The 13,088-nt window shown below is 48.0% G+C and overlaps 1 protein-coding gene across 1 annotated transcript in view; it reads left to right on the forward strand.

Annotated features, from left to right (window-relative positions):
* The window catches only part of itga10 (integrin, alpha 10), a 194,973-nt gene extending 182,741 nt beyond the window's left edge, over positions 1–12,232 (forward strand). Inside the window, exons 26-30 of the mRNA XM_059980120.1 lie at positions 811–918; positions 1,703–1,816; positions 5,393–5,488; positions 9,242–9,355; positions 10,518–12,232. Of these exons, the coding sequence (XP_059836103.1) occupies positions 811–918; positions 1,703–1,816; positions 5,393–5,488; positions 9,242–9,355; positions 10,518–10,583 (498 nt within the window). The 3' untranslated portion in view covers positions 10,584–12,232. The remainder of the gene's footprint in view (positions 1–810; positions 919–1,702; positions 1,817–5,392; positions 5,489–9,241; positions 9,356–10,517) is intronic.
* Positions 12,233–13,088: the final 856 nt, after the last annotated feature.

The following is a 13,088-nucleotide window of genomic DNA, read 5'->3' on the forward strand; positions in this document are numbered from 1 at the left end:
TATTGAATAGATTTTAAAAACGTACAAAATCCAGAAATACCGTATATTAAAAAAAGTGAGGTAGTGTCCAAGGAGTCGATGTCCATTTCAGTGTCAGGCCTCTCCTCAGCTTCTCCACTCCAGAGAAAACAACCCAAGTTTGTCCAAGTTTGCTGGGATTTCCAGCATCTGCAGATTTTCCCTTCCAAGTTTGTGCAGCCTCTTATAACTCGCACTCTCTAATCTGGGCAGCATCCTGGTGAGCCACTTCTGCACCCTCTCCAAAGCCTCCACATCTTTCCTGTAACAGGACACCACGCTAGCGTAGTGGTTAGCATGACACAATTACAGCTCGGTTTGTTGGAGTTCAGTTCTGAGGTGCTCTGTAAGAAGTTTGTACGTCCTTCCTGTGAGCACCTGTGGTTTCTCAGGGTACTCTGGTTTCCAAAGACGTACTGGTCAGTAGGTTAAATGGTCATTGTAAATTGTCCTGTGATTCAGCCAGGTTAAATCAGGGGTTGCTGGGTGGTGAGCCTCATTGGTAGAATGCCCTGTTCCATCATTGTATCTAAATAAAACAAAAATGATAAACTGCACACAGTACAAAGTGTGGCTGAGCCAAAGTTTTGTCAGAATCGAAGCAGGATAGGTCAGGGTTGGAGGAGATGCTGTCTTACTTAAAAGCTGCGGAGTGATCGACTGCAGGGAAGGCAAAGCTGTCGGCTGTGACTCATTTCCCTCTTCCCTGGGATCTGTGAACTGTCTGACTGGCCCGGTGGGTTAAACTGTACGCCATCGTCTCCTGCTGACTGCGTCTGTGTCACCCGACAGGTCAGTGGGGTGAACTGTTACATGCAAAACGCAACAGAGCCCCCGGGGTGGGAGCCAGTGGCTGGCCCACAGATCTTCCCCAGAGATCTCCAGTACCTACAGAGACTGGTGAGTGACTGGGAAAGGGGAAGGCAGCGAGGGACGGGGGGAGGAAGTGGATATAGACGGTGGGGAGAGGGAAACAGAACAGAAGAGGAGAGGGGGAGGGAGAAGGTGGATGTTGGTGGGAAGGGGAGGGCAGTGGGCAGAGAGAAAGAGAGTGAAGGGAAGAAGGGAGAGGGAGGAGGAGGGGGAGAGAGGGAAAAAGAGAGAGGGAGGAGATATGCTTGGGGAGAGCAGGGGGGAGAGGGGAAGGGAGGGAAGGAGGGAAATAGAAGGCAAGTAGCTGGATATATTGAGGGGGAGGTTCTAAGGGGAAGAGAAGGGAAATCTTGAAGAGAGGGGAAGGAGAAGAGGGAAATAGTGAAGAAGGGGAGGGAAGTGGAGAGAGAAGGGGCAGTAGGGAACGGGAGAGGGAGGGGAAGGTGGGGATGAGAGGGAGGCGAGGGATAGTGTCGGGAGAAGAGGAAGGGACATAGTAGTGAGGGTGAGGGGAAGGAAGAAGGGAAAGGAAGTAGGGACAGCTGTGGGGGAAGAAGGCGGGGGGTGGGGAGAGGAAGGAGGTATTTGAGTAGGGAAAGGAGAGAGGGAGGGTAGTGGCCAGGAATGAGGGGGGAGATGTCAGACAGAAGTGAGAGTGGGGGGGTGGGTTTGATTTACAGACCGAGTTTAGAATACACTGGATCCGGGGGCAAACGGAGGTGGGTGGACCTCTTGAATCACCAGTCCCGAGGACTGGAGCCGGGGAGTAAGCAGAGCCCTGTCTGACTCTGATCCTCTCCCATGCCCACAGGACTGCAGCAACACCCTCTGCACCACCTTCACCTGTCACCTAGGCGCCCTGGGTAGGAACCAGGATCTGGCTCTCCACCTCGGCTACGCGCTCTACGGACACTTCTTCACCACGGTGAGTGCCTGGTTACTGTGGCACAGGTGCAAAGCAATTGCAGCACCATCACAGGCACATTGAAACACAACATAAATTGTACAATGATGGTGCCACGAGATACTATACTGAGGTAGTGATATGGGTTGTGCAGGTTGGTTCAAGAACTGAATGGTTGTAGAGAAGTAGCTGTTCCTGAACTTGGTGATGTGGGACTTCAGGCTTCTGTACCTCCTGCCTGATGGGAGCTGAGAGAAGATGGCTTGGCCTGGATGGTTGGGTCTTTGATGATAAATGGATCTGTTCAGGTACAAGTACAAAAGTTGAGATATCATGGGATCCGAGAAACTTGGCTGCGTAGTTTCAGAATTGGCTTGCTCACAGAAGGGAGAGGCTGTCAGCAGGTGGAGCGTATTCTGCCTGGGGGTCAGTGACCAGTCCGCAGGGATCTGGGGGCCCTGCTCTTGGTGATTTTTTTAAATGAATTGGATGAGGAACTGGAAGGGTGGGTTAGTAAGTTCGCAGATGACACAAAAATTGGAGAAGTTGTGGACGGTGTAGAAAGTTGTTATAGGTTACAACAGGGACATTGATAGGATGCAGAGCTGGGCTGAGAAGTGGCTGATGGGAGTTCAACCCAGGAAAGTGTGAAGTGGTTCTATCTGGAAGGTGGAATTTGAATGTGGGTGGCAGGATTCTTAGCAGTGTGGAGAGACAGAGGGATCTGACGATCCATGTCCATAGTTCCCTCAAAGTTGTGCACGTCAGTTAAGAAGGTGTATGGATTATTGGCCTTTAAAATTTAATTGCTCCGAGTACAGGAAAAGTATGTTCCTGTTAGAAGGGAGGACGAGGATGGAAAGATAAGAGAACCTTGGATATCCAGAGAGGTGATGAATTTAGTCAAGAAGAAAAGAACGTAAAGCTTCAGAAGTTCGGATCAAATGAAACATGAAGAGCACGAGAAAAGCAGGAAAGAACTGAGTTGTAAAAGCCAGGAGGGGCCATGAACAGTCCTTGGAAAGTAGGATGAAGGTGAATCCCAAGGCATTCTGTGCATACATCAAGAGTAAGATAACTAGGAACATAGAAAACCTGCAGCACAATACAGGCCCTTCAGCCCACAAAGCTGTGCTGAACATGTCCTTACCCAATAAATTACCTGGGGTTACCCATAGCCCTCTATTTTTCTAAGCTCCATATACCAATCCAGGCATCTCTTAAAAGACTCTATCGTTTCTGCCTCCACCACCACCACCGCCAGCAGCCCATTCCACGCATTCACCACTCACTGTGTAAAAAAAACTTACCCCTGATATCTCCTCTGTACCTACTTCTAAGCAGCTTAAAACTGTGCCGTCTCATGTTAGCCATTTCTGACTATCCACATGATCAATGCCTCTCATCATCTTATACACCTCTATCTGGTCACCTCTTATCCTCTGTCGCTCCAAGGTGAAAAGGCTGAGATCACTCAACCTGTTTTCATAAGGCATGCTTCCCAATCCAGGCAATATCCTTGTAGGTTTCCACATCCTTCCTGTAGTGAGGCGACCAGAACTGGGCACAGTACTCCAAGTGGGGTCTGACCAGGGTCCTATTAGCTACAACATTACCTCTCTGCTCCTAAACTCACTTCCAATGCACCATATGCCTTCTTAACCATAGAGTCAACCTGCGCAGCTGCTTTGAGTGTCCTATGGACTCAGACCCCAAGATCTCTCTGATCCTCCACACTGCCAAGAGTCTTACCATTAATACTATATTCTGCCATCATATTTGACCTACCAAAATGAACCACTTCAAACTTATCTGGGTTGAACTCCATCTGCCACTTCTCAGCCCAGTTTTGCACCCTATCAATGTCCCACTGCAACCTCTGACAGCCCTCCACACTATCCACAACACCTCCAACCTTTGTGTCATCAGCTAACTTACTAACCCATCCCTCCACTTCATTATCCAACTTGATGATTTCCAAAAGCTCCAGCACATCCTCTTTCTTAATATTTACATGCTCAAGTTTTTCAGTCCGCTGTAAGTCATCCCTACAATCTCAAAGATCCTTTTCCGTAGTGAATACTTATCCACAAAGGTGGATAAGTCCCCAGGGCCTGATGAGATGAGATTTCTGGGTTCTTGACCAATACCTTTGTGTCCTCTCGAGCCACAGATCAGGTCCCAGAGGACTGGTAAGTGGCTTATGTTGTACCTCTATTTAAGAAGCGAACCAGGGAAAATCCTGGGAACTATAGACCTGTGAGTCTCAAGTCAGTTGAAGAGAAACTGCTGGAGAAATTTCTTAGGGATAGGATATATGTGCATTTAGAAACCCATGGCCTAATTAGGGAGAGACAGACAGTCAGCATGGTTTTGTGCGTGACAGGTTGTGCCTTATCAACTTGATTGAGTTTTTTGTCATGGTGATGAGAGAGATTGATGATGATAGGGCAGTGGGTGTTTTCTACATGGATTTTATTAGGTGCTTGACAAAGTCTGGATGGGAGGCTCATCCAGAAGGTTAACATGCATGGGGTCCACAGTGAATTGGCTGTTTCGATTCACAACTGACTTGTGCTTAGAAGGCAGAGGGTAATGGTTGAGGGGCCTGTTCGAGCTGGATGAAAATATAGATGGGTGGGTAAGTAAGTCTGAAGACTACCAAGACTGGTGGAATTACGGACAGTGCAGAAGACTGGCAAAGAATATAACATGGTATAGATCAATTGTAGATATGGGCAGTGAAATGGCAGATGCAGTTTAACCCAAATAAATGTGAGGTGTTGCACCTTGGCGGGGCAAATGCAAGGAGACAGTACACTGTTAAAGGGCAAGGTCCTTAACAGTGTTGCCGAGCAGAGAGATCTTGGGATCCAAGTTCACAGCTTCTTGAAAGTGGCTACACAGATCGATAGGGTGGTTCAGAAGGCTGTAACTGTGAACTACAATAAGTATATAAAATAATTAAATTAGTAGTGCAAAGAAAGGGGAATAAAAATGTGGTGAGGTAGTGTTCATGGGATCAATGCCCATACAGAAATCTGATGGCAGAGGGGAAGAAGCTCTTCCTGAGTCATTGAGTGTGTGTCTTCAGGCTTCTGTACCTCCTCCCTGATGGTAGCAGTGAGAAGAGGGCATGTCCTGGGTGATGGGGGTCCTTCATAATGGACGCCACCTTTTGAGGCTCCGCTCCTTGATTATCTCAGAGGCTAGTGCTTGATATTGTCCTTATCCAGCAAAATGAAGGAGTGTTCGATATTAACAAGGAGAACAGATACAGATGAAAACGATTAAGGTGTCAAGGCTGGGTGAAGAATGAACTGGTGTTTAGCTCACTGCTCTGAAGTGACTGTGGTTGTGGCCTCGCCTCAGCTGTAGCCTCACTTTCAGGGACTCTGTAGTTCTGTGTGTTACTTATACTTTTATATCGTTTGCACGATTTGCTCTTTTTTTACATATTGAATGTTTTTCAGTCTTTGTTGTGTGGAGTTTCTTTGTGTTTCTGTGTGGTTGCCTGCAAGAAGACAAATCTCAAGGTTGTACATACGGACTTAGATAATATATGTACTTGCTAAACCCTTCCATCCTTCCCGACAGGCCAAGTTCAGGTCTCTAAAGATTGTGACCACTTTCACCCTGGACGTGCGTGCCCCCGAGGTACTGACAGTTCCAGATACGGCCCACCATCGAGAGGTAGGCACCAGCTCTCTGTAACCTCCCACCTCACTACCAGTTCCAGCAACACAGCTCTGTTCAACGTTTCTCCACACTTCGACATGCATGTCAGATTGCAGGCCTGGGAATTGAATATAAACTTCTGAGAGGCACAGATAGAGTGAACATTTTCGAGGGTTCAAATGTCAACATTGCTTTACGATATCAGAGTGAAGTTCAAAGGAGATTCAAGGCAATCACTCATTCCTGGGGATCAGACACAGAGTGAAGCTCCCTCTCCACTGTCCCATCACACAATCCCAGGGTCAGACACAGAGTGAAACTCCCTCCACACTGTCCCATCACGCACTCCCAGGGTCAGACACAGAGTGAAACTCCCTCCACACTGTCCCATCACACACTCCCAGGGTCAGACACAGAGTGAAACTCCCTCCACACTGTCCCATCACACACTCCCAGGGTCAGACACAGAGTGAAACTCCCTCCACACCTTCCCATCACACAGTCCTGGGGTCAGACACAGAGTGAAACTCCCTCTACACTGTCCCATCACACACTCCCGGGGTCAGACACAGAGTGAAACTCCCTCCACACTGTCCCATCACACACTCCCAGGGTCAGATCCAGAGTGAAACTCCCTCCACACCATCCCATCACACACTCCCGGGGTCAGACACAGTGAAGCTCCCTCCACACGGTCCCATCACACACTCCCAGGGTCAGACACAGAGTGAAACTCCCTCCACACCGTCCTATAATACACTCCCAGGGTCAGACACAGAGTGAAACTCTCTCCACACCGTCCTATAATACACTCCCAGGGTCAAACACAGAGTGAAACTCCCTCCACACTGTCCCATCACACACTCCCAGGGTCAGACACAGAGTGAAACTCCCTCCACACCTTCCCATCACACAGTCCTGGGGTCAGACACAGAGTGAAACTCCCTCTACACTGTTCCATCACACACTCCCGGGGTCAGACACAGAGTGAAACTCCCTCCACACTGTCCCATCACACTCCCAGGGTCAGACACAGAGTGAAGCTCCCTCTACACTGTCCCATCACACACTCCTGGGGTCAGACACAGAGTGAAACTCCCTCTACACTGTCCCATCACACACTCCCGGGGTCAGACACAGAGTGAAACTCCCTCTATACTGTCCCATCACACACTCCCGGGGTCAGACACAGAGTGAAACTCCCTCCACATCGTCCCATCACGCACTCCCAGGGTCAGACACAGAGTGAAGCTCCCTCCACACTGTACCATCACTCACTCCCAGGGTCAGACACAGAGTGAAACTCCCTCCACAATGTCCCATCACACACTCCCGGGGTCAGACACAGAGTGAACCTCCCTCTAGGTTGACAGATCACATAGCCAGATGAGAAAAGTTCCCGGAGTTGCTGCTTCTTTATTGGCCTGATCAAAGTCAGAAGCATACTCAGCACCAGTTGGAACATACCCTGCTGCTTTCCCCCCCACCAGACTGTGCTGCAGCCATGGACAGTCAGTGCTGTACCAAACCATGGCCTCTGGTTGTTGTGTCACCGGGGATCCCAAACAAGCCTCTTGTGAGCAGATCTTGCCCAATGCCCAATCTCTCTGAATGTCCTCCGCGTCATTCTGTGGAAAATGGAGGTGTCCACATTCTCCTCCTCCTGCTTGCCTTTCTTCCCCCTCTCCATGATTTCAGAAAGGAGGGGTGTCTGTCTGCTTCAGTGGTGTTGAGGGTGAGAGGTTTGAGAGTTTAAAGCTGTCCAGGTCCAACCATGTTGACGTCATGGCCAAGAGAGCTCACCAAGACTTCTACTTCCCCAGCATGTTCTCGTTAACACTCACCAGGTTTTATCGATGCACAATGTTATATCTGGGTGCATAAGGGTTTGGTACAGCGACTGCTTTGCACCTGAGTGCAAACCAATTGGAGGAAACCAGCCTCCATGGAGTGCCTACACTTCTCACAGCCTCAGTAAAGCAGGCAGCAGACTTAGAGGCTCCGCTCCACCCCAGACATCCTCTCTTCTCCCCTCTCCCAATGGGGAGGAGATACAAATACCTGAAAGCACAAACCATCAGGCATAAGGACAGTTTCTATCCTGCTGTTATCCGATTCCTGAGCGGACATCTTGTGCGATAAGATGGAGTCTGGGCATCACAATCTACCTCATTATGATTTTGCTGTTTATTGCACTTTCTTTGTAGCGTTTGCACTTTATTCTGCATTGTTATTGTTTTACCTTTACTGTAGCTCACCGCACTGTGTAATCATTTGATCTTTGTGAACAGGATGCCAGATGAGCTTCTTGATAGGTGAGATAATATTAAACCACGCCATGCTGGTTTGTTCTGCCACCTAGTGGTGAGTGGCTGCACTGACTGGAGCTCTCTGCAAGGTGTCCTCTTCAACACGGGGTTTTCGGTGCTGCATGGGTGGGGAAACAGGTTTCTAAGTTCGTCTTCCAGTGTCCAGGCACTCCTGCAGCCCGGATGTGAAGTGTCAAACCATACGTGGAGTATTCTGAACACTTTTGGGTCCCTATCTAAGAAAGTATGTGCTGACAATGGAGAGGGCCCAGAGGAGGTTCATGAATGTAATTCCAGGAATGAAAGGGTTAATGTAAGAAGAGCATTTGATGGCTCTCCCTGAGACTGCCTGAGTTTCCTCTGAGTGCTCTGGTTTCCTCCCACACTCCAGAAACATACCAGTTAGGGTTAGTGAGTTGTGAGCATGCTCTGTTGGTGCTGGAAGCGAGACAACACTTTGTGGGCTGCCCCCAGCACAGTGTTGCCCTCGGACTGTGTTGGCCGTTGAGGCGATTGACACATTTCACTGTGTGTTTCAGTGTACATATGATGACTAAAGATATCTTTACTACCTACAGGAGAGCATTACTTTAAGGTGATTGGAGGAAAGTTTAGGTTGGATGTCAGGTAGATTTTTTTGTAGAGAGTGTAAAATGTGTACAGTTCAGGTTGTCAGTCTGCAGGAAGCATGTGATGAAACCCCAGACATTGAGGCAAATGACATATTTCACAGAAAGTTTTGATATACAAATAGAGCTAATCTGTATTTGCAGGCGCCACAGTAGTGATCAGCATGATAGAATTACAGCTCAGGACTTAAGGGTTTGGTGTTCAATCCCAGTCCTGTATCCACTGGGATTTGGAAGAATGAGGGGTGACCTCATTGAAATCTACCAAATAGTGAAAGGCCTTGTCAGAGTGGATGTGGAAAGGATGGGAGGGAGTCTTAAGACCAGAACAGAGGGACATCCTTTTAGAACAGAGGTGAAGAGGAATTTCTTTAGCCAGAGAGTAGTGAATCTGTGGAATTCATTGCCACAGGCAGCTATGGAGGCTAGGTCATTGGGTATATTTAAGGCAGAGGTTAATTTGTTCTTGATTGGTCAGGGCATGAAAGGATATGGGGAGAAGACAGGAGACTGGGGCTGAGAGGGAAATTGGATCAGCCGTGATCAGCGTCAAATGGCCCAGTTCTGCTGGTCTTGTGGCCCTCTGTAAGGAATCAGTACTTCCTCCCTGTGGAAAGGGCAGGCTCTCTCCAGGTCCTCCAGTTACCTCCCACAGTCCAAAGGCGTATCGGGTAGGTTACAAGGTCATTGTATACTGCCATGTGATTAGGTTAGGATCAGGTTTGTTGGGGTGGGGGTATTGCCGGGGCATGCGGCTCAGGGGGCCTATTCCATGCTGTATCTCTAAATAAGTACAGACTTAACCAGGTTTATCTTTGCCCTCCTGCCAGGTGGTGCTGGAACTGATCAGGCCGGCAGTGGTTGGGGTCTCCTTGTGGATCGTCATCGGCAGCACACTCGGAGGTCTCCTCCTCCTGGCCCTCATCATCTTCATCCTCTGGAAGGTGAATGTCCCTCGTGACCTTATGGAGGTGTATAAATAAAATCATGAGTGGCATCGATGGGATGAACGCAGAGTCTTTTCCCCAAGGTTGGGGAATCAAACCGTAGAAGGCATTAGTGTTTAGGGCGAGAGGGGAGAGATTTAAAAGGGACCGTAGGGGCAATGTTTTCACGCAGAGAGTGGTGGGTGTATGGAATTATGGAAGTAAGCAGGAGGAAGTACACCAAGAACATTTCAAAGGTCCATGGAGATGAAAGCTTTAGAGCGATGTGGGCCAATAGGACAGGCTCAGATCGGCACCTTGGTCAGTACAGATAAGTAGGGCTGAATGGCCTGTCTCCCTTCTGTGTGGTTCTATGCTAAAGTCAAAGTTAGTTTATTATCAAAGTAGGCGTTCAAGTTACTGTTACATAAACTACCTGGAGATTCACTTTGTTACAGGAAAATAAAAAATTTTGTGGAACTTTATACATAAAAAGTCAAAGACTGACAAGCAAACAATGTGGAAAAAAGGACAAACTGTGCAAGTAAACTGAGAACACGAGTCATAAAGAGACCTTGAATGTGAGTCTGTAGGCTGTAGAATCATTTCAGTGTTGTGCTGGTTCAGGAACCTGTTGGTTGAGGGCCAATAGCTGTTCCTGAACTTGGTGGTGTCTGACGTAAGGCTCCTGTACCTCCTTGACAGTAGCAGCAAGAAGAGAGCATGGCCTGGATGGTGGGGAAGGTTTTGCTCTCGAACAAGGTGTGGAGATAGAGGACTACGTGGTTTTGTCGAGGTCAATGCCTTGCGGTTGACCGCATCACCCTTTGTGTCTTATTGTAAGAAGGACAGACCAGTCCTCAGTGAACTAATACACTGGTTGGAGGGAGTACAGATGGGGGGGAGGGTGGGCTGAGTAGGGACTAGAGAGATGGTGGTGTTTCTCATAGTGGGAGGGAAGTTGAAATGTGTGGAGTCTAGAGAGAAAGGGTGTTGTTTCTCACTGTGGGAGGGAAAGTGAGTTATGTAAACATCAGAGAGGTGGGTGGTGTTTCTCATGGTGGAAGTGAGGATGAGCTGTGTAGGGACTAGAAAGAAGGGTGGTGTTTCTCACTGTGGGAAGGAAGGCGAGTTATGTAAAAATGGTGCTTCTCATGAGAAACCGTTTCTCTACCAACAGTGTGGATTCTTCAAGAGGAAACCAAAGGAGGAGAGAGCTGATGAGTTGGACGAGGGGAAGAAGTGAGGCATTGAGCTGGCCTGGTCCAAGTGAACACCAGCCCTGGAGTATCCACACACAGCCCCACCACTCTGCTCTTCCGTTAAGCTCCCTCCAACCTGCAAATACCTCTTGACAGGTGTGGTAAAACAGTTGGAACCAAACCAGAGCTGGGGGAGGGTGGAGGGGTGGAGAGGCAAGGAAACCGTTCTCTGGTGGTTGTGAGACACGTCATGCAGCAGAATTTTCTGCATTGTTCTTCATCCCAGCACCTAATCCAGCTAAGGTGATCTTGATGTCCTGCTCCTGAATCTCCATCCATCCCTGCCTCTTTTCACCAGCTTCTCCACATCTCCACCACCCCCCACCCCTCATGCTCCCCAACAGGCAGGGTTAAGTGTGTGGGAAGTCCCAGTGCAGGCTTCTCACAATTCCTCCCCTTACATAGTCGCTTCTCGACCCGCTAAGTTCCTCCAGCAAATTATGCACTACTCCAGATGCCAGTGTCTGTCGTCTCCACAGGTAGAGATCTGCCTCTTTCCACACCACAAGTGAGGAACTTCCAGCTGCCTTTACAGAGCCAATGCCAACTGTCCTTTAGGTCCAGGGATTTAAAGAGATTAGTTTTATCTGTCGCATGTACATCGAAACATACAGTGAAATGTGTCAACGAGCAACACAGTCCAAGGATTGTTTCTGGTGCCAATGTAACATGCTCATAACTCACTAACTGTCATCTGTACATCTGCGGAATGTGGGAAGAAACCCACACAGTCATGGGAGAACATACAAACTCCTTACAGGCAGTGGCGGGAATGGAACCCTGATCGCTGGTTACTTTGCCCGATCCGTCTCTCTCCCCCGGCCGCAGTCTCTGTTAATGGAGGAGCAGTGGGGTACAGAACTCAACCCCAGATCAGGGCCAAAATCGCATCTCTGCAGCAGAAATGTTGCCTATTTCTTCCTCCAGACTTCTAATCTGTGTTGCACTTTGCGTTGAGAAGTCTTCCCAGCTACCTTCATAGAGGTGACCAGGTCCAGAGGCACATTCCATTCCCATCTCAGCAACACCTGGGGCGTGTAAATTGGGGTTAAACTCTGGTCGTCAGTCATCAGAAGTGATTTTCCATAACAAAAACTCCCCTGATCCACCGGTATCCCTCTGGGAAGGAAATTTGTCCTCAACCAGTGGATTCACGGCAATGATCAGTTCCCAAGAACCACGAGTGAATGGCAAGGAGGACTTGATGGGGTTAATGGCCTAATTGTGTTCCCAGCTCAAGTGATGGGGGTCTGTGTTGGTCTTCACACATTCAAGGGAGGTGTATAGGCCAGACTAACCCACATCCCGCCAAAAAGCAGCACCGGACATTAAGAGATGTAGGTAAAGCGTCCCAGACCAGAAACGTTAACTGCTTGTCTCCACAGACACTGCCCAACCTCCTGAATGTTTACAGTGTTTTCTGTTTTTGAAAAAAACTGTGTCTCTGACAAGCTACCAGCTGAGGCTGTGTGAGGAGTTTGGTTTAAGCTTTGAGAGGTGGAGGGCAGTAGTGGATCCTACCCCTCTCCTGGTGCCAGTCTCTGTGGCTGAAGCACTAGTGGAAGGAATACATGTACATGCACTTTATTTAAAGCTTTTGTTTATCAAAATTAAAGAAATATCGATTATCAAACCAGGTTTGAAGTTGTTTTCTTTATTGCTCTAAGTTCAAAGTAAATTTACTATCAAATTGCATGAAGGTTTCATATTGCAGACTCAAAGTCAGAACCTGTTCCTTCGTACTTGAGAGATCCCCCCAGATGAAAGAGCAGGAGAGACGAATGCTGTAACAGGATTACACAAGGGCTCCAGGGAACATCCCTGTGTATCAGTGGAAACAGGTGGAAATGGGGAGAATCCGACCCCCTGAGCACTTCGAGCTTTTATTAGTGATGAGGGTAAAGAGGGGGAAAACATCTTTTTTTAATGACTTATTTTAACTGAACTATTTATTAGTCATATATGTACTTACTGTAATTGAGTTTCACTCTATCATGTATCACATTACCAAACTTCAAAACATACGCCACTGATATTAAACATGATTCTCACTGTGGGTATTTTGTGTCAAAAGTGTCCTTCACTGTTAACTTCCATTTTGTCCTCAAATTCACATACATCATTAGACTTAAAACATGACAGGCTGTGCTGACCTTTTTACCTACTCTTAAGATCAATCTAAACCTTCCCTCCTACATAACCCTCCATTTTCCTATCACCCACGTCCCTAAGAGTCTCTTAAATGCCCCTCATGTAATTGGGGCGCGTGCATGTCAGTCAAGTTATATGGACCTTGGGATGTTGTTTGGTGATACACATGTATACAGTTAAAGTAACAATTAACTTGGAACTTGAAAAACTTAACTCTGACATCCCCGCCCCACACACTTACCTCCAATCTCCTTAAAACTGTGCCCTCTTGCATTAGCAATTTTCAACCTGGGAAGAGGCTGTCCACTTGATCAATGCCTCCTATAAACATCCGTTGT

The sequence above is a fragment of the Hypanus sabinus genome, chromosome 9, assembly GCF_030144855.1.
Source record: "Hypanus sabinus isolate sHypSab1 chromosome 9, sHypSab1.hap1, whole genome shotgun sequence".
Taxonomy (NCBI): Eukaryota; Metazoa; Chordata; class Chondrichthyes; order Myliobatiformes; family Dasyatidae; genus Hypanus; species Hypanus sabinus.